At 38.6% G+C, this 22,707-nt stretch overlaps 1 protein-coding gene across 3 annotated transcripts in view; it reads right to left on the minus strand.

Annotated features, from left to right (window-relative positions):
• Positions 1-12,689: 12,689 nt before the first annotated feature.
• The window catches only part of LOC126481621 (balbiani ring protein 3-like), a 253,215-nt gene continuing 243,197 nt past the window's right edge, over positions 12,690-22,707 (minus strand). For all 3 annotated transcript variants that reach the window (XM_050105511.1, XM_050105509.1, XM_050105510.1), the window contains 5 exons: positions 21,313-21,564; positions 19,605-19,791; positions 18,192-18,313; positions 17,863-18,089; positions 12,690-14,968 (listed from right to left, as the gene is read on the minus strand). In XM_050105511.1, coding sequence (XP_049961468.1) covers positions 14,444-14,968; positions 17,863-18,089; positions 18,192-18,313; positions 19,605-19,791; positions 21,313-21,564 — 1,313 coding nt within the window. In that variant the 3' untranslated portion in view covers positions 12,690-14,443. The remainder of the gene's footprint in view (positions 14,969-17,862; positions 18,090-18,191; positions 18,314-19,604; positions 19,792-21,312; positions 21,565-22,707) is intronic.

Here is a 22,707-nt window from a genome sequence, read left to right on the forward strand (position 1 = left end):
GTCATCATATGTTAGACATATACTCTTGGGACACCCCTTACAAGTTCTGAACTGCATGTAGTGTGTTTTTTCAAAGTTTAGTGACAAAGAATTGGCTAGGAACCAGTGATTAATGTCTACAAATATTTTATTGGCTGATCTTTCTAAGACTACACTTGATTTGCTATTTATTGCAATGTTTGTATCATCAGCAAACAAAACAAACTTGGCATCTGGTAATGTTACTGATGAAAGGTCATTGATATACACAAGAAAAAGTAAGGGCCCCAAAATGGAACCTTGTGGGACCCCACATGTAATTAGTTCCCAGTTGGATGATGCCTGATAGCTTGATACATGTCTCTTTCCTAATAACACCCTTTGTTTCCTGTCAGAGATATAAGATTTGAACCATTTTGCAGCATTTCCTGTTACACTATAATATTCTAGTTTACTTAAAAGGATATTGTGATTTACACAGTCAAATGCCTTTGACAGATCACAAAATATACCAGTTGCCTGCAATTTTTTGTCTAATGAATTAAGTACATTTTCACTGTAAGTGTAGATGGCCTTCTCAATATCAGAACCTTTTAGAAATCCAAACTGTGACTTTGACAGTATGTTATTTGAGATAAGATGGTTATAAAGACGACTGTACATTACTTTTTCGAAAATTTTTGAGAATGCTGGCAACAGTGAAATTGGACGGAAATTTGATGCTATTTCTTTATCTCCCTTCTTAAACAGTGGCTTGACTTCAGCATATTTCAGCCATTCGGGAAATATTCCACTGATAAACGACTGGTTACACAGATAGCTTAATATGTTACTTAGCTCAGAATCACATTCTTTAATTAACTTTGTTGATATTTCATCATACCCACTAGATGTTTTTGATTTTAAAGATTTTATGATGGACATTATTTCTGTTGGGGTAGTGAGGGTCAAATTCATATTATGGAAGTTACTTGAAATGTCTGGTCTAAGGTAATCCATAGCAGCATCTACCGAACCTGACAACCCCATCTTTTCAGTAACAGTTATAAAATGTTTGTTAAAAAGTTCTGCAACACTATACACATCTGTCACCAATGCATCATTTACTCTTAATGCTATTTGTTCCTCTTCATGTCTGGTTCTACCGGTCTCCTCCTTCACTATATCCCATATTGTCTTTATTTTGTTATCTGATATGACTATCTTTTCCTTGTAATATATTTGCTTTGACATCCGTATTACAGTCTTTAATATTTTGCAGTATTTCTTATAATGTGCTATAGCATCAACATTGGAAATGTTTCGGATTGACAGATACAGTTTTCTTTTTGTTTTACAAGATACCCCTATTCCTCGAGTAATCCATGGCTTCTTTGTAGACTTTGCTCTAACCTTGGTAAGTTTTGGGGGAAAGCAGTGTTCAAATAAGGTAAGCACTTTATTAGCAAAAATGTTATATTTTTCATTCATGCCATGAGCACTGTAAACATCAGTCCAGTGAATGTCTCTGAGGAGTGTCCTAAAATAATCAATTTTTGGCTTACTGATTACCCTCTTGAGCTCAGATTTAACAGATTTTATATCCTGTTCAGTATTAACATTTAACAGAAGGAACTGCATGTCATGGTCTGAGAGGCCATTGACTATTGGTTTTGTAATATAATTTTGTTCATTTGACTTTTCTATAAAGATATTATCAATGGCTGTTTGTGAGCAAGTGGTTATCCTAGTGGGGAACTTTACTGTGGGAATTAAGTTGAATGATAGTGTTACTAACTCAAATAGGTTCTTATTGGGAGAGTCTTTGAGGAAATCTACATTGAAATCACCAGCAACCACTATTTCTTTGTTTTTGGTTGTTAAATGGGCCAGTACAGCTTCAAGGTGGTTTACAAACAGATTAAAGTTACCTGCAGGTGCTCGATATACACTTAATATTATGAAAGATTTTTTGTGAAAATCTAATTCTGTTGCACATGCTTCCATATGCTGTTCTAGGCAAAATTTATGAATGTCTATGTTCTTAAATTTATGACAGTTCCTGATGAATGTGGCAACTCCTCCTTTCTCCATTTCTGATCTACAATAGTGAGATGCTAACCTAAACCCTGTAACACTTAAAAGTTCTATACCAGTGGTCACATGATGTTCAGAGAGGCAGATTATGTCAGCTGGGTTTGAAGACTCTAATTCATCTATGCAGATAGTTAATTCATTAATTTTATTTCTCAGTCCTCGAATATTTTGATGCAATAAAGATAGCTGACATTTCACATTGACTGACTTAAAATTGGATGGAGTTAAAATATCTGCTGACAGTTGAAAATTCTTAACCAATGGCTGTTTATGTTGATGTAATAAGCTGGAATTATGTTTTTTGATTTCTTTCTCAAACTGAAGGTTTGTCTCAGTTCTAACCTCTCTTAAAATTTGTTTTCTTTCTGTCCTCCCTACCCTAAAAAAGGGTCTTTTCTGAATCCTATAACCACTGGTATTTTACCACTCATGACAGTGCCTCCCCCCTTTAACTTTCCTGCTATTTCCCCAGCCAATTTACCCTTCCCCTTCCTGTTGAGGTGAAGGCCATGCCTAGTATAATCCCACCTACTGACAGAATCAACATGAACCACACCAATGTGTGACCCCGCTGGGCGATCTGGGTGACCAAACCAATCACTGGGACTGTCCAGAATGTTCTTCAAATCAATAACAAACAATAGTGACCCAGTGACATTGCATACTGTCATCACTAAACAATTCCATTATTGTTTAGGAATATGAAGTCTACAAATGGCTGGAAATCGTCTTTCCATCCAACAATCGGTTCAGTTGGACCAGAGGATGCAGTCCATTCCATGTAAACACAGCTCACACCATTATGGAATGTCCACCAATTTGCACAGTGCCTTGTTGCCCACTTGGATCCATGGCCTCGTGGGGTCTGCGCCACACTCAAACCCAACCATAAGTTCTTACCAGCTGAAATCAGGACTCATCTGACCAAGTCACGGGTTTTCAGTTGCCCAGGGTCCAACCGGTGAGGTCACGAGCCCAGGAGAGCCTCTGCAGGCATTGTCGCGCTGTTCGCAAAGGCACTCGCATCAGTCGTCTGCTGTCACGGCCTATTAACGCCAAATTTTGCCCCACAGTCCTAACGGATACATTCATCGTACGTCCCAAACTGATTTTTGCGGTTATTTCAAGTAGTGTTACTTGTCAGTTAGCACTGACAACTCTATGCAAACGCCATTGCTCTCAGTTGTTAAATGAAGGTCGTCGGCCACTGCAATGTCCTGGTGAGAGGTAATGCCCGAAATTAGGTATCCTCGACACACACTTGACACTGTGGATCTCAGAATACTTAATTCCCTACCAATTTCCGGAATGGAATGTCCCAGAACCTACCTCCAACTATCATTCCGCATTTAAAGCCTGTTAATTCCCGTCGTGCGGCCATAATCATGTTGGAAGCCTTTCAACATGAATCACCTAAGTACAATTGACAGCTCCACCAATGCATTGTCATTTTATACCTTGTGTATGTGGTGCTATCACCATCTGTATATGTGCATATTGCTATCTCATGCCTCTTCTCACCTCAGTGTACAGCTTAAAGGGATAATGTGAGCAAATGGCAAACGGTCAAAGCACCAACCGCCAATTACAAAGCAAAATTACAATATAATCCCTTAGCAAAAGTGAGTTCTGAACACAAAAGTAAATGGCCATATTGCTTGTCGAGGAGACAATACCATATCTACGTATTCCTTAATCATTATAGAAGCAGAAGATAATGTCGAAATATCACTTCAGAAAAAATAGACACATAGTGTGAACCTGAACAAAACTTTGGAGGATGCTCAGGGGGTACTTTACGAGTACTTTAGTACCAGGAGCCAGTGGTCGCAGATGACTCGTTACAGAGTGATAATCTAATTATATTTTTTTATTCCAGTTGTTAGCCCAGTTACACTTCTTTCTGAGAAAATACCTCCACAATAGTGAAGTGTGGAATATGCAGTCACCAAAATGAGCAACAAAAAAGCAACAGTAATGCAACAGCCCTCAGACAATGTAAAAGCACTGTGATGTGGTTGTCATCGCTGTGGGAACAGCCCAGCATAGTGTTACTATGACGTTCTTCCCTTGATTCACAAAGTGCAAATCCTCCAGCTCCTCGTCAATAGACCTATCCATACTGCTGTGCATCACTGTTAACATATGACTAAGTCTGCCAGAAAAACGAACCCAAGACAGTAAATAATGCCTGAACAGCAACCCGCTTCCAGAGATGACCCATTTCCAGAGATGACCCATTTTGTTGACACAGGGATCAACATGTAACCATGCGTCAGCTGGATGGGAGAACGGTGGCACTGTGGCGCAATTAGTGCAACTGAATCAGACTAATATGATAACAATTGCAAGATCTAATATAAACGTGAAGCACCCTTTACTTAGCACACTACACGTGTCTTTTCTTCCATTGATGGTCCATATCCCATCTCACTAGCACCTGGCAGTGAGCACTGCTAGCACATTTTTTTTAATTTTTTTAATGTATTTATTGGTGTTTGGTGAACACACCACACAACATACAAGTGATAATCTGAAGATTAAAATAAAATTGCACAAATACATACAGTCAGCTTATAATAGATTGTAGCAACTAATGAAGGCAACAGGTAAAAAGTACTTTATTTAATGTTACTGAAGAAGATGCGGTAATGTTTCCAACAAGGGTTGTCAGAAAGATGCAAGCAACTATAGCCCTAAATCTCTGATGTACCTCTGTTGCAGAATTTTGAAACACATTTTACACTCGCATATTATGACCATTTCATAGATCGAAAATCTCCTCTGTAGGAGAAACTCACAAAACAATGATCGTTTGAAACCCAGTTCGCTCTGCTCATCTAAGAGGCTCAAAAGGCAGTTGACATAGGTGTTCAGGTTGATGTTGTGTTCCTCGACTTCCACAAGCCGCTTCATGTAGTTCCGCACTGCTGCCTAATGACCCAAATGTGAACGTACAGAATATCAGACTAGCTTTATAACTTGAATGAAGAGTCCTTAGCAATTAGAACACAGATTATCATTCCTATCAGAGAGAAATCTTCAGACATTAAAATAACTTCTGGTGTATCCGAAGGGAGTGGTATAGGATCATTACTATTCAGTATACAGGGTGGTCCAGTGATTGTGACCTCACGAAATAAGCGTCAAACGAAAAAACTACAAAGAACAAAACTTGTCTAGCTTGAAGGGGGAAACCAGATGGCACTGTGGTTGGCCTGCTAGATGGTGGTGCCATAGGTCAAATGGATATCAACTGCAATTTTTTAAATAGGAACCCCCATTTTTTATTACATATTCGTGTAGTACATAAAGAAATATGAATGTTTTAGTTGGACCACTTTTTTCGCTTTATGATAGATGGCACTGAAATAGTCACAAACACATGGCTCACAATTTTAGACGAACAGTTGGTAACAAGTAGGTTTTTTAAATTAAAATACAGAACGTACGTTTGAACTTTTTATTTTGGTTCTTCCAATGTGATACATGTATCTTCACGAACTTATCATTTCTGAGAATGCATGCTGTTACAGCATGATTACCTGTAAATAACATATTAATGCAATAAATGCTCAAAATGATGTCCGTCAACCTCAATGCATTTGGCAATATGTGTAATGACATTCCTCTCAACAGCGAGTTCCTTCCGTAATGTTCGCACATGCATTGACAATGCGCTGACGCATGTTGCCAGGCATAGTTGGTGGATCACGATAGCGAATATCCTTCAACTTTCCCCACAGAAAGAAATCTGGGGACGTCAGATCCGGTGAACATGCGGGCCATGGTATGGTGCTTCGACGATCAATCCACCTGTCATGAAATATGCTATTCAATACTGCTTCAACCACATGCGAGATATGTGCCGGACATCCATCATGTTGGAAGTACATTGCCATTCTGTTATGCAGTGAAACATCTTGTAGTAACATCGATAGAACATTACGTAGGAAATCAGCATACATTGCACCATTTAGACTGTCATCGATAAAATGGGGGCCAATTATCCTTCCTCCCATAATGTCGCACCATACATTAACCTGCCGAGGTAGCTGATGTTCCACTTGTCGCAGCCATCGTGGATTTTCCGTTGTCCAATAGTGCATATTATGCCGGTTTACGTTACCACTGTTGGTGAATGACACTTCGTCGCTAAACAGAACGCGTGCAAAAAATCTGTCATTATCCCGTTATTTCTCTTGTGCCGAGTGGCAGAACTGTACGCAATGTTCAAAGTCGTCGCCACGCAATTCCTGGTGCATAGAAATATGGTACTGGTGCAATTGATGTTGATATAGCATTCTCAACACCGACGCTTTTGAGATTCCCAATTCTCACGCAATTTGTCTGCTACTGATGTGCAGATTAGCTGCGACAGCAGCTAAAACACCTATTTGGGCATCATCATTTGTTGCAGCTCATGGTTGACATTTCCCATGTGGCTGAACACTACCTGTTTTCTTAAATAACGTAACTATCCGGTGAATGGTCTGGACACTTGGATGATGTCATCCAAGATACCGAGCAGCATACATAGCACACGCTCGTTGGGCATTTTGATCACAATAGCCATACATCAACACAATATCAACCTTTTCCACAATTGGTAAACAGTCCATTTTAACATGGGTAATGTATCACGAAGCAAATACCGTGTGCACTGGCGGAATGTTACGTGATACCAGGTACATCCCCCCCCCCCCCCTCACGAACCATAGACCTTGCCGTTGGTGGGGAGGCTTGCGTGCCTCAGCAATACAGATAGCCGTACCGTAGGTGCAACCACAATGGAGGGGTATCTGTTGAGAGTCCAGACAAATGTATGGTTCCTGAAGAGGGGCAGCAGCCTTTTCAGTAGTTGCAGGGGCAACAGTCTGGATGATTGACTGATTTGGCCTTGTAACACTAACCAAAACAGCCTTGCTGTGCTGGTACTGCGAACGGCTGAAAGCAAGGGGAAACTACGGCCGGATTTTTCCCGAGGGCATGCAGCTTTACAGTGTGGATAAATGATAATGGCATCCTCTTGGGTAAAATATTCCGGAGGCAAAAATAGTCCCCCATTCGGATCTCTGGGCAGGGACTACTCAGAAGGACGTCATTATCAGGAGAAAGAAAACGGGCATTCTACGGATCGGAACGTGGAATGTCAGATCCCTTAATCAGGCAGGTAGGGAAATGGATAGGTTAAAGTTGGATACAGTGGGACTTAGTGAAGTTTGGTGGCAGGAGGAACAAGACTTTTGGTCAGGTGAATACAGGGTTATAAATACAAAATCAAATAGGGGTAATGCAGGAGTAGATTTAATAATGAATAAAACAACAGAAATGCAGGTAAGCTACTACAAACAGCACAGCGAACGCATTGTTGTGGCCAAGATAGACATGAAGACCACGCCTACGACAGTAGTACAAGTCTATATGCCAACTAGCTCTGCAGGTGATGAAGAAATTGAAGAAACGTATGATGAAATAAAAGAAATTATTCAGATAGTGAAGGGAGACGAAAATTTAAGTCATGGGTGACTAGAATTCGGTAGTAGGAAAAGGGAGAGAAGGAAACGTAGTAGGTGAATATAGATTGGGGGTAAGAAATGAAAGAGGAAGCCACCTGGTGGAATTTTGCACAGAGCACAACTTAATCATAGCTAACACTTGGTTCAAGAATCATAAAAGAAGGTTGTATACATGGAAGAAGCCTGGAGATACTGACAGGTTTCAGATAGGTTATATAATGGTAAGACAGAGATTTAGGAACCAGGTTTTAAAATGTAAGACATTTCCAGGGGCAGATGTGGACTCTGACCACAATCTATTGGTTATGAACTGTAGATTAAAACTGAAGAAACTGCAAAAAGGTGGGAATTTAAGGAGATGGGACTTGGATAAACTGACTAAACCAGAGGTTGTACAGAGTTTCAGGGAGAGCATAAGGGAACAATTGACAAGGATGGGGGAAAGAAATACAGTAGAAGAAGAATGGGTAGCCTTGAGGAATGAAGTAGTGAAGGCAGCAGATGATCAAGTAGGTAAATAGATGCGGGCTAATAGAAATCCTTGGGTGACAGAAGATATACTGAATTTAATTGACGAAAGAAGAAAATATAAAAATGCAGTAAATGAAGCAGGCAAAAAGGAATACAAACGTCTCAAAAATGAGATCGACAGGAAGTGCAAAATGGCTAAGCAGGGATGGCTAGAGGACAAATGTAAGGATGTAGAGGCTTATCTCACTAGGGGTAAGATAGATATTGCCTACAGGAAAATTAAAGAGACCTTTAGAGATAAGAGAACCACATGTATGAACATCAAGAGCTCAGATGGAAACCCAGTTCTAAGCAAAGAAGGGAAAGCAGAAAGGTGGAAGGAGTATATAGAGAGTCTATACAAGGGCGATGCACTTGAGGACAATATTATGGAAATGGAAGAGGATGTAGATGAAGATGAAATGGGAGATACGATACTGCGTGAAGAGTTTGACAGAGCACTGAAAGACCTGAGTTGAAACAAGGCCCCGGGAGTAGACAACATTCCATTAGAACTACTGACAGCCTTTGGAGAGCCAGTCCTGACAAAACTCTACCATCTGGTGAGCAAAATGTATGAGACAGGTGAAATACCCTTAGACTTCAAGAAGAATATAATAATTCCAATCCCAAAGAAAGCAGGTGTTGACAGATGTGAAAATTACCGAACTATCAGTTTAATAAGTCACAGCTGCAAAACACTAACGCGAATTCTTTACAGACGAATGGAAAAACTGGTAGAAGCTGACCTTGGGGAAGATCAGTTTGGATTCCGTAGAAATATGGGAACACGTGAGGCAATACGACTTATCTTAGAAGCTAGATTAAGAAAAGGCAAACCTACGGTTCTAGCACTTGTAGACTTAGAGAAAGCTTTTGACAATGATGACTGGAATACTCTCTTTCAAATTCTGAAGGTGGCAGGAGTAAAATACAGGGAGCAAAAGGCTATTTACAATTGTACAGAAACCAGATGGCAGTTATAAAGAGTCGAAGGACATGAAAGGGAAGCAGTGGTTGGGAAGGGAGTGAGACAGGGTTGTAGCCTCTCCCTGATGTTGTTTAATCTGTATATTGAGCAAGCAGTAAAGGAGACAAAAGAAAAATTCGGAGTAGGTATTAAAATCCATGGAGAAGAAATAAAAAGTTAAGGTTCGCCGATGACATTGTACTTCTGTCAGAGACAGCAAAGGACTTGGAAGAGCAGTTGAACGGAATGTACAGTGTCTTAAAAGAAGGATATAAGATGAACATCAACAAAAGCAAAACGAGGATAATGGAATGTAGTCGAATTAAGTCGGATGATACTGAGGGAATTAGATTAGGAAATGACACACTTAAAGTAGTAAAGGACTTTTGCTATCTGGGGAGCAAAATAACTGATGATTGTCGAAGTAGAGAGGATATAAAATGTAGACTGGCAATGGCAAGGAAAGTGTTTCTGAAGAAGAGAAATTTGTTAACATTGAGTATAGAGTTAAATGTCAGCAAGTCGTTTCTGAAAGTATATGTATGGAGTGTAGCCATGTATGGAAGTGAAACATGGACGATAAATAGTTTGGACAAGAAGAGAATAGAAGCTTTCGAAATGTGGTGCTACAGAAGAATGCTGAAGATTAGATGGGTAGATCATATAACTAATGAGGAGGTACTGAATAGGATTGGGGAGAAGAGGAGTTTGTGGCACAACTTGACTAGAAGAAGGGATCGGTTGGTAGGACATGTTCTGAGGCATCAAGGGATCACAAATTTAGTATTGGAAGGCAGCGTGGAGAGTAAAATTCGTAGAGGGAGACCAAGAGATGAATACACTAAGCAGATTCAGAAGGATGTGGGCTGCAGTAGGTACTGGGAGATGAAGAAGCTTGCACAGGATAGAGTAGCGTGGAGAGCTGCATCAAACCAGTCTCAGAACTGAAGACCACAACAACAACAAACCAGGTACTTATATGTTTGTGACTATTACAGCACCATCTATAACAAAGCGAAAAAAGTGGTCCAACTAAAACATTCAAATTTCTTTACGTACTACATGAATATGCAATAAAAAATGGAGGTTCCTATTTAAAAAAACGCAGTTGATTTCGTTTGACCTATGGCAGCGCTGTCTAGCAGGCCAACCATAGCGCCATATGGTTTCCCCCTTCAAGCTAGACGAGTTTTGATCTTTGTAGTTTTTTCGTTTGATGCTTATTTCATGAGATATTTGGCCCAGACATTATCAATGGACCACCTTGTATATAGACGACCTTGTGGATAACGTCAGAAGCTGCACGAGGTTATTCGCAGATGATGCCGTTGAATACGGAAAAGTTGCAATGTTATAAAATCAAAGTGAAATGCAGGAAGATTCCCAGTGGAACAACACTAGGTGCACAGAAGCAAGGGGACTGACTGCGTTCTGGGACTGCTAGTACTTGTGCTGCAAACTGTACCACTCTCTACCCCTCCTGTCTGACTACTAAATTGACAGTCGTGTGCTTATGCCTATTTAAACGCGAATGTTTCATCGTTATCTCCAACAGTCAGATCGGGTTGAATTGGTTGGAAAATACAATATGTCTCATCTTTTTTATCTGCCTGACTATTTCATAGGTCGTCTCCTTCCCTATCTTAGAATACATAATGTCTGTCGAAATTGGCAAAACTGTCAGTGACCAACAGTGGGTCGTGTGCGCCCTACGTAATAGTTAGCTTCTTCTGCGCATACTAATATGCTGTAGAAAGTAGAGAGATGGAAGGAAGAATAGAAGAATATATTCATGTTTTTCCCCATAAATGCTACTTAAAAAATAATACAGCACTATCAAATCAGACAATTAACTTCAAAGAAAGGAGTTTTGAAATTAATTAACTACGATATGGATATCAACAATGTAGGAAAAGTCAAACTGCTGCTTGCCGTAAAGATGACACGTTGAGACGGGCACAATTAAAAGACACTCACATAAAGCTTTCAACTACAGCCTTCATCATCAAAAAAGAAACGCACACAATTCATACACACAAGCAAGCACACCTCACGAACACATGACCGCCAACTCCAGCAGCTTGGGCCTGTCTGCAACTCCCTGCAGTCAACCTATCTTCTAAATATTATCTTCAGACTAGTATATGAAAACATTTATTGATACACATACAAATATTGTAGCCCGATGGCCTAAAAAATTTGAAGGACACTGAACATCTGCTGCCGAGTTCATTCAGAAGTGAAGATTTCACTTCGGAGCCCTCTTTCTTACGTGTGTCATTTATGAGCCTATATCTGATTTCAGAAAAAAATTGTGTTGCATTACTTATTGAATGTACCTCAGAGCAGTAATAGTAATTGTGGGAATGAAGTGTGTGAGAGGTATAGTGGTGTGTGTGACACACACACACACACACGCACGCACACACACACACACACACACACACACACACACACACACACACACACACACAAATTTCTTCCCATCTCAGATAGTATTTATGAAATCATCATTTATGGAACTCTCGTGAAGAAAAGATTTTTTTCATTTATCTGCAAAATTATTTTTATTGTTTATTAGTACCATTAATTATTTTATTTTTTCTGTGATTCAGTGTAGAGTTGTGTTTTATGGTGCTAAGATCTTTAGGTTGCTTGGAAAAATATAACAAGGAATCCAAGAAAATTTAAGAACATATCTTATAAACACTAGTCAATAAAATTAATTCTTATCTAGATTAGAAGGTTAAAATTGTTTTCAATAGAGAGATAAATAATCAAACTTATTATAAATAGGTATCCCTTTTAGTGTGTACAGGAAGAGCTGCCCTTGGAAAATTAAGTCTCAAGCAAGCAGTAGTAGTAAATAAAGAGCAGCTATTTAATACAATGGTAGCTACTGAATAGTCCTCCACTAATTTTCTTATGTTTGTTATAATGTTTCTAAGAACAGATGAATATAGCAGCTTAAATTAATACATTCTGCAGAAATAAGCTGAAAGCCACTTTATTGTTATCCATTATGGCTTTCTTTTATTATTTGTGCTATGTGACATGATGAATTAATGAATAAAAATTATTTTTCATAAACTGAGTTAACATGTTTCACGCATTACTTACCTTACATCTGTATCTAGCTTTGTGCACAGTAGACACTGATTGGTTTATTAAATTAGTGAGGGACTGAAAGAGAGTTAGAGACAGTGCTCTCATTGTGCAACCCATTATAGTGCTACCAAATCATTTATGTTCAGGTTAATTTTACAGTGGAACATCTAAAAGCAGACCGCATCCATCCCTACAAATGTCACACACTTGCAGAAACAAGCCGAATTGCTCATTTCTTCTGTAACATATTGTTTATATTGCATGGGATATATACTTTACAGCATTTTTCTTGATGAGATATCTTTTGTTTCAGTCTTATATTTTTATTGCAAAATATTATTAAGTCATACAGAACAACAAACAGTAGCACCAAGATTTTTACTGGTACCTTTCCATTTGTTAGCGACACAAACAATGTGGTTGAAAGTATAAAATAAGGTGTCACACTTCAGTCACTAGTTTTTATAATTAAGTACACACAATTGTTACTTGGGGTTTGTAAGGTAAGGTGCAATGACACACTGAAATTACAATTTAAAGAATATATATATTGATACTGAGCAACACAATTTTAGCTGCTGTTACATTGTAAGTCAATGTCATTACACAACTATCTACAAATGTGTTCTCCTGAGAGAGAGAGAGAGAGAGAGAGAGAGAGAGAGAGAGAGAGAGAGAGAGAGAGAGAGAGAGAAATATCTCCTCACTTGGCTATGGAGTATGAGAGTACTTTCAAAGCTATCACACTACAAACTGCTTTTTGTCCTTTTCAATATAAGTGCCCTGCATTATAAGTAAGATATGTAAATCTATGCAAAATGTACTGTGCTCAGATAAGTATCCATTGTCTCATTGAGCACATTTATCTTCTGTTTATGGACAAATGTTTAAACATCGCTTTTTTCTGTGTGCGTAGTAATGTCTTACATTTTTTTATTATAATCCATGCATGAAACAGAAATTTAAGGCAGCAAGTGTCTTCCAAACATGCAGTTTCTTCAAGTGCCATTTCAAAACCTGTGTCCTTCATGAATATTTAAGCTGCACTCAGCAGAATAAACATATAGTCTATCACACATCTGAGATGCTTTGTCTTTGGTAATTAATTGCATTATGTTATATACAAGTAGCCACCCAAAATGACTGGTGTAGCTAATGGTTGCACATTACTTGCATTGTTGGTGTGGAAGCTCTCAGTCAGTCCAATTGTGACATGTGTTTGAAAATATTTCTGTTGTGCAATCAGTCAGCTTCAAAGTACTTAACTCAGCATAAAAATGAAAATTTGAGAAACATTAATAAAATTAAACAAATAGTGAAGATCCTTACTGTCTGTCTCAGATTTTTCCATCATAACAGCTGCATTCCATTAAATGCAATACATACATATGTAGCATTTCAGTGTTTGTTAACAATGTCCTTTCCTTTTGAAATTACAGTAAATCAAAGGACAAATAATGTACAGTGTTCTTGTTACATTACAGATTTAGTAAAATTTGAAAGACATTGTTTTACTTAGGGGAAAGAGCTAATACAAAATTTAACTGATTGTTAGTATTATCATCAAAAATTAATGAATATTTCTTTGAAAATTACACAAAGATGAAACTTAAGCAGTCACTCCTTACCAAGAGGATTGAATACTACTTAATATTTTTTTATATGCCAGATACCTGCAACTCACATGTCCTTCCAATGCTACATGACTCGAAACTATTTACTAAATCACTCGGTAACGCAAATTGTTGAAAGAGACAATTAATATTTGACAGTCCAGTGTATCAAAGATGTAGTTTAGGCTTTGCAAAGATAACATGCTTTTTTTCTCTTTTTGTGCATAGTTTTCTCAAATTCATTCAGAGTAGGAAGCAAACAAGCAAAATAACAACTTCATTCTTTGGAATACAAGCAGTGGCCAACGTGGCACATCACAGTAGTAATACACTTCAAACTGATGACACCTAATATGAAAAGAGTTAAATGTATATTTAGATGGTTTGCAGATATATCATGCTGCTAAAATGAATAAAAAAATGTAGTATGAAAAGGAATGTGAACAGTCCATGATGATGATGATGATAATGATGATGATGAGCTACAAGTTAAAATAATGAAATAACTCATTGGTGAATATACATATAATACACAAATGAAATAAACATTTCATACTGTGAACCAGCTCTTTTTCACATAGTCATCATTTCCTCAATTGTACCAGTTGAGTGTCACAATTAGTTCAGTCTAAAGAGAAGGACCACAACTCTGCTGCACCATCAAAATGTTACACAACATCATTATCTGGCCTGCTGTCTTCCAGTTTTGCTTCACTTGAGGCAACGGTATCTGCCACCCCATCCTTCCTGTCTTTGGTCTGACACGGAATCTCTTTTGATTTGTGATGAGAGGATTCATCACTCATGGTTTTAGTTGGTGGCAAGGACACCACATATATTGGTGGAGCTTGAGCTAAAAATCTTTGATCCAGTCCTGCACACTTTTCATTAAGAGATTCTGAAAGCTCAGAGGATGCAATCTTCTTCTTGTATAAAATGATGACAATAACCAATATACAGATAATAAAGGCAGACCCAACACAGAGTACAATGATTGCTGTTTGATATGGAGTTATCATCGACACTGTTGACTGGGATACTATTTCTCGGTGTTCTAATGCTATTATACGGTCTGAATATTCTATGTCATTTGAGTCATAATCCGCCAATCGATGAGTGAAGCGTGAGATTGTAATATCGGCTTTTGCTGCACGACCTTCACCAATATTGAGGATCAGTTTTTCATTTTTGACCTGAAAAACAAAAGGATGTACATATGTTAATGCAGTATGCCACTGTCTCATGAAGAACAAATTAAATTATAGCTATTCAAGTATTTCTTACAAAAAAATAAAAAAGACTTGGCATGGGTCTATCCTATGGTGGTGGTACACCCTTGCCTTTCTGTGACCTTGGATTTACCCGAAGAATTATAAAATACAGGGTGTTCAAAAAGAATACCACAACTTTAAAAATGTGTATTTAATGAAAGAAACATAATATAACCTCCTGTTATACATCATTACAAAGACTATTTAAAAAGGCTTTTTTTCACTCAAAAACAAGTTCAGAGATGTTCAATATGGCCCCCTCCAGACACACGAGCAATATCAACCCGATACTACAACTCGTTCCACACTCTCTGTAGCATATCAGGCGTAACAGTTTGGATAGCTGCTGTTATTTCTCGTTTCAAATCATCAATGGTGGCTGGGAGAGGTGGCCGAAACACCATATCCGTAACATACCCCCATAAGAAAAAATCGCAGGGGGTAAGATCAGGGCTTCTTGGAGGCCAGTGATGACGTGCTCTGTCACGGGCTGCCTGGCGGCCGATCCATCGCCTCGGGTAGTTGACGTTCAGGTAGTTACGGACAGATAAGTGCCAATGTGGTGGCGCTCCATCCTGCTGAAATATGAATTGTTGTTCTTCTTGTTCGAGCTGAGGGAACAGCCAATTCTCTAACATCTCCAGATACCGAGTCCAGTTACACCTTCGAAGAAAAAGGGACCAAAAACTTTATTGGCTGAAATGGCGAACAAATGTACAACTAAATGACACTTTATAGCTCCCTTAATTAACCGACAGACAGTGCTTAGCTCTGCCTTTGGCGTTGCAGAGTTTTAAATTCCTAAAGTTGTGGTATTCTTTTTGAATCACCCTGTATAAAAGTTTAATATTATAATATTACTCCAACCACAGACAAACTTTAGGTATATCAAAAATGTAGGATAGATTGCTACTTACCATAAAGAAGATACGTAAAACTGCAGACAGGCATAATTAAAAGACACTTACAAAAAGCTTTTTGGCCACAGCCTTCACCAGCAAATGAGAGGCAGAGAAACACACACCATTCATACCCACAAGCAAGCACACCTCATGCACAACTCTGGCAGCTCAGGCCAGAATGCAACTATCATGTGGGATGGCTGCAACGATTTGGAGGGGGAGGGGAAGAGGAAGGGATAGCAGTGTATGGGTGGGGGTGACAGAGGAACGCTTACTGGTGGTGTGTGCAGGGACTAGAATGTCTACAGGTGCAGCATCAGGAGGTTGTGGGGCAGGGAGGTGGGGAAAACGGAATGAAAAGGAGAGAAGTGGGGAGATGGGTGGGAGCATTGCAAGAGGATGGCAAACATGGAGGCTGGGAGACAAGAATGGGGAAGAGATGATAAGACAGAGGGGTGGAAACTGTTGGATGGAGGGTGTGGGGACATTATGTTACCATAGATTGAGGTCGGGATAACTACAGGAGTGGAGAATGTGTTGTAAAGATAACTCACATCTGTGCAGTTTGGAAAAGCTGGTGGTGGAAGGGAGGATCCAGATGGCTTGAATAGTGAAGCAGCCATTGATATCAAACATGTTATGCTCAGCTGCATGTTGTGCCACAGGGTGGTCTACTCTGATCTTGGCCACAGTTTGGTGGTGGCTGTTGAACCTGGTGGACAGCTGGTTGGAAGTGAAACCAATATAAAAAGCTATGCAATGGTTGTAGCAGGGCTGGTAAATGACATGGCTGCTTCATAGATGGCCCGGCCCTGTCACAGGTTTATCCTACCCCATCAGGGGCCAGGCCTGTGAAAGCAGTCACGTCGTTTACCAGTTCTGATACATCCACTGCACAGCTTTTTATACTGGTGTGACTAACAGCCTGCTGTCCGTCAGATGAACAGCCACCACCAAACTGTGGCCAAGAGCATAGCAGACCACCCTGTGGCACAACATGCTTGATGGCAATGGCTGCTTCACCACCCGAGTCATCTGGATCCTCCCTCCACCACCAAGTTTTTTGAACTGTGCAGATGGGAGTTATCCTTACAACACTTTCTCTGCTCCTGTAACTAGCCCAGCCCCAACCTATGATAACATACTGTCCCCACACCTTCCACCCAACTGTTTCCACCCCATCTGTCCTACCATCTCCTCCCCATTCTCGCCTCACAATCTCTTTGCTTGCTGTCCTCTGCCAACGCACCCACCCATCTTTCCTGCTCCTCTCTTTTTTGCTCCTTTTTTTAACCCACCTTCCTGCCCACAGCCTCTTGTCACTGTGCCTGCTGACATTCTAATACCTGTACACTCTGCCAGACAGTGTTCCTTTGTCTCCTCACCCATACACTACTATCCCTTCCCTTTCCCCACCCCATCCAGACTGCTGCTGCCATCCCACATGATAGTTGCATTCTGGCCTGAGCTTCCAAAGTTGGCAGCCATGTCTGTGCAAGGTGTGGTTGATTGTGTGTATGTAAGGTGTGTGTTTCTCTTTTGTTGATGAAGGCTGCGGCCAAAAAACTTGTGTAAGTGTCTTTTAATTAAGCCTGTCTTCAACTTAAAGTTTCTTCTTTACAATAAGTTGCAATCTATCTTTTCCTACATTGTTCATATTAATAAATCATTGTAAGACGTGAAATAACCAATAAGTCACACCAAAAAAACCTATGACAGAGATTTAATCCTGAACCTTTGGATTCATAGACATTCAACAACCAAGCCATTGAGTCACATTGTAGAAAGTTATGAATCTACTAATCATAAGTAAGTATGCATTTGTATAAATAAACATGTAAAAACAAACTGACAAGAAAACATGAAAATGAGAGCCACCTCCAAAAGTAATTCTTGCAACTTAAGTCAACATACCATTTGCTCCAAGAAGAAAGACACGTCAACCTTACTGCTGCCAATCACAGAAAAGTTTATAAATATAGTATCTGGCTGGGCCTCAATTCTTAGTTCATTGTCCTTCAATTTTGCACCAATATCAAACAACAATTTTGCTATCTTTGTTTCCAGTTTGCTTTCAAGCGATCTGCTGAAATGTCCATGAAAGCCCAAAGTGATGTCAACAGCTTGCACTGGCGTAGGCACTGGAAATAATGGTGATATCAGTACCATTTAACACAAAACTATGTATAAATTTTGTGCATTTGAATTAAGTGTACAAAAATAGACATTGTAAGAACACTCACGACATATTTTTGAGCCTCTCTGAAATGTAGTGGTATTAGGAAGTTGATTCCCAGCTTCATCAACACACCAGCATTCAGGAAATTTCTCTGAATTCCGTGGGTAACATTGTGTCGGAGAAAATCTGAGAATAAATATTCACAGATGAAAAAAGTGCTGGAATACTTAAACTTTGACAATGCTCAATACTTTTATGAGTTTGTGAACTTAAATGTTTCTTTAAGTCTAGGAGTCAGTAATTACCTTGTTTTCAAACTCTAATACTTTGAATGCTAATGGGTATTATTTACACATTTGTCACTAATGAAAAAATAATCTTGTGCTTTAGGATTATATCATAATTGATCAGCTGGAACTAAACGTAACATAGGAAAATAAGGAATTAAGTCCCTAAAAAGATAAAAGAGCACATTTTTGTGGGGAAAAGAAAAATTACTCAAAAGTCACTGTTTGGGATTAACAGGGTGTTTTTGGTCTCATCATCACAAATAATCTTCAATTCATGCATTGTTGGAGTTTTGTCATAGCCAGAGCTATCTCTCTGCTGCTAACTTCTCATGCATAGCTATTCTACACGAAAGAGATCACTCAAAAAATCCCCATGAAAGACACCGTACCTGTAAGAATAACTCATTCTTTACACAAACAACAAAGAACATTTGTCAAAAATTCCTGGCTCATCTTGCAACACAGAAAGAATCGGTAAAGTAGAAAGAGTTAGGGATAGAGGGATATTGCTATAATGCCAGTGTGAAGTGATCAGTGAGAGGCAACAAAAAGTAATGATATGCATTAGAGTCCCAGGAAGTACAAAGTTTTAATTTGACCTGTTTTTGTGAAGGAGGACAGAGTGATACAATTCACCTGCTGCATGGATGTAGGACACTGAAAATTACAACTATTATAATATAAAGGTAGTATTCCATGTTTAGCTATGGTGAATATTACAGTGTTTACTGTGGCAGCAGTGTTAAGAACCCAGTGGGTATGTTGAATTTCATCTAAAAGACCATAAAATCAATTCTGGTATATTTCTTTACCTGTTCTGCCTGAGAAGAGACGAAGAAAAAGAAATAAATTAAAAATCATGAAAATTTTATCCTCTTCATTGGATAGTATTTACTGCTGGGTGTTTGACTTGTGTTTGGAGTATTCTTTCCCTTACATTTTCTAACCGCCACAGGTTTCTTGTTATAGTAATATCATATAAAATTATTACAATACATTTGCTCCTGCTCTTCTGTGAAATCTCCGCATTCTATTGTTTCTTTTTCTTTCGTAATTATATTTGTGGAGCAACTTTTTTCATGTACTATCACTTACAAATGAAACATTTAAAGAAATTTGTATAATGAATATGTATGGTAACTCAGAATTGTGAGCCAGTGACTAAGTAAGTTAAACTAATTTTTTACCTGCCCTCAGCATCACATTCGACCGAGTATGCAGAGTTGGCACCTGACAATTTTTCTTTCTGTGCTTGGCACCTTGTTTTAAAACCATCTTCAAACATAATACTGTCCTCTTCATTCACAATCACATCTGGGATATATTCTTCTTGAGCAATTAACTGAGACACTTCTCTTAAGAGTTCTTCTGCCACTGTGAAAGAGAAGGTAAAAATTATACCTTATGTTTAACACATTGCAAAACTATGGAAAGTTTTAATAACTGATGACCAGCTCTACCATATGAAAGTAGAATAAATATAGTAACAGACAAAGTCTGACTAGTTGTTTGACAAGGGAATATTTTGCTAAGTCTTGTGCAGAATATATATATTCTAATCAATTTTCAATCAAATGACATACTGGCACCGTTACTGCCACAATTTCTATCTCTAAAATGCACTATTTTTTCTATCCATTTTTCTAGGTCCAAGGTACTTTTTCTAGTTATCTACCTTTCATCAGGACTATTTAATGTCCAAGGCAATCCAGGAAATAACACATGATTAGGCACAACAATTATGTTAATATTCCTCACATTACAGTCCATAGTGACCTCTTTCAAAAATATTAATTTTGCATAAATATGTTAGCTGGCAATATTGAGGATCTAAAGTACACTGTCATCAAGCCCACATTTAAGTGAATATCAAAGAAACAGTGAGACAGTATTTTGTGAATGTCCATACATACAATGCGACTTACAGCACAGATAAATCTGACTTGCCAGAAAATCAACAGATGTCAGAAACTTCAATAAATACTAGACTCACAATTGACAATGATTTGCCTTAGGCCCTTATGGTTCTCGGCACCTCAATTATACAGTGAACGCCTAAGGCTTATGGCTTGCCGTATACGGCTGCAGTGAATGAGATTACATTCAATGTGGTAAGTACTAGAGGGTTTTCATTCGAAGAGGGCTATTACGTACAAGGATATTTACTAACATATTGACTGCTGCAGCATACATTTATATTTCTTATTTTTTACAGCGGTTAGCCAAAGCAGGTAAATCTCTTGTTCTGATCATGGTTATAATGAGTCCTCTAGCTGTGATGTAGAATACAAGCAACTGTTAATAAGTAACTAAGAAGCTAGTTTTAATAAAAATATGCTATAATTTTTAATCAATGGACTATCATTGCTGGTGTTGTCAAATGATCATTCACTGTACCTCCATTCATTCCAAGAAAAACGTAGGTTAAAGGCATATGGTTGGTACTGGAAGAGTGTGAAATAATTGGATCTATCAATATTATGAAAAGGATAGTTGCTACTCATCATATAGTGAAGATATTGTGTTGCAGATAGGCACAATAAAAAGACTGTCGGAAAGTGAGCTTTCAGCCAACAAGGCCTTTATTGAAAACAGACAACATATGCACAAACACCCATGCAAACACAACTCACACAGTTGTGTGGGTTGCATTTGCATGAAAGTGTGTGTGCATCTTGTCTATTTTTGACGAAGGACTTGTTGGCCAAAAGCTCACTTTCTAACAGTTGTTTGTGTAGTGACTATCTGCGTCTCAGCATCCTCAGCTATATGGTGAGTAGCAACTATCCTTTTCATAATACTGTTACAGTCTATCCTGGATTTTCCATTGTTTGATAATTGCATCATCTTATTCTACATTAATATGTAAGAGATATTTTCAGTTCCAATACTAACAGGTATCTTCCTCCACATCCATTCGTCTACGAGCTTGCCGGGAACTACAATTTGGTGAATCACCACGTATAAGTGATCCTTTAACATGTTCGCCAATTTTATTGACACACCAACAAACACCAACATGCTTCAAGCACTGAACTGGCTCCCAGTTTCCTGTATCAGGATTACAATTTGGAATGAAAGTAGGTTTCTTATACATTTCTGCCATCTTTTGGTTTTTCTCCCGCAGACGTTCACACTGACTCAGAACTGTAAATAAAATAAATTTAACAATTAAGAAATAAATATTTTTACAAAGGAGCCACAGTAGATAACAACAAATATAGTCAGGATATTATAAAAACAACAATTTCTGTTTTTAGACACATTGATTTTGCATTCAGGGTGGAAAAGCACATGATTAAAATACTTAATATACTGACTTTGTGCTATGTTATTATGTTATACTTAAATACTGTTATACTTATGACAGCAAGTGGCAACATACAGACTGAACAGAATGAGCAAAGTGGTAAAACAGTACGCCATTGAGCAACAGTCACAATCACGAAAATGTGAAGAGATAGTCAACTGATCTTCAATACCATGTTTCCAGAGACGCAGAAATACAAATAATATGCTAATTATACACACAATATGTTAAACATACAAATGTTGTTCCTACCCTGGGATTTGCATTACCATAATTACTCAATTTCAAAGTGTATCCACAGAACAAGTGGTCTTTAATCGAAAAAGGTGGCACAACATCCTCTTTACTGGCAAAAGATTCTGGACTAGTCCCCCATTAGGATCTCTGGGAGTTGACCGCCAATGGGGATATGACCTAGAGAAAAAGAGTGAATAACCAATGAAAGGATTATGTCTTACAAGTCGGGGCGTGGAATGTCAGAAGTTTGAATGTGGCAGGGAAGCTAGAAAATCTGAACAGGGAAATGCTAAGGCTCAATCTAGATATCATGGGGCTCAGTGATGTGAAATGGAAACAAATCAAGGATTTCTGGTCAGACGAGTGTAGATTAATATCAACAGCAGCAGAAAACAATAAAACTTGAGAATTCTTTATGAATAAGAAGTTACAACAGAGAGTAAATTACTGTAAACAGTTTAGTCTATATACACTGAAGAGTCAAAGAAACTGGTATACCTGCCTAATATCATGCAAGCACACTGAAGTGCCGCAATACAACACAGCATGGACTTGACTAATGTCTGGAGTAGTGCTGGAGGGAGTTGACACCATGAATTCTGCAGAGCTGTCCATAAATCTGTAAGAGTACAAGGGGGTGGAGAGCTCTTCTGAAAAGCACATTGCAAGGCATCCCAGACTTGCTCAGTAAAGTACTTGTCTGAGGAGTTTGATTGCCAGTGGAAGTGTTTAAACTCAGAGAG

This window comes from Schistocerca serialis, chromosome 5 (assembly GCF_023864345.2).
Source record: "Schistocerca serialis cubense isolate TAMUIC-IGC-003099 chromosome 5, iqSchSeri2.2, whole genome shotgun sequence".
Classification (NCBI taxonomy): Eukaryota; Metazoa; Arthropoda; class Insecta; order Orthoptera; family Acrididae; genus Schistocerca; species Schistocerca serialis.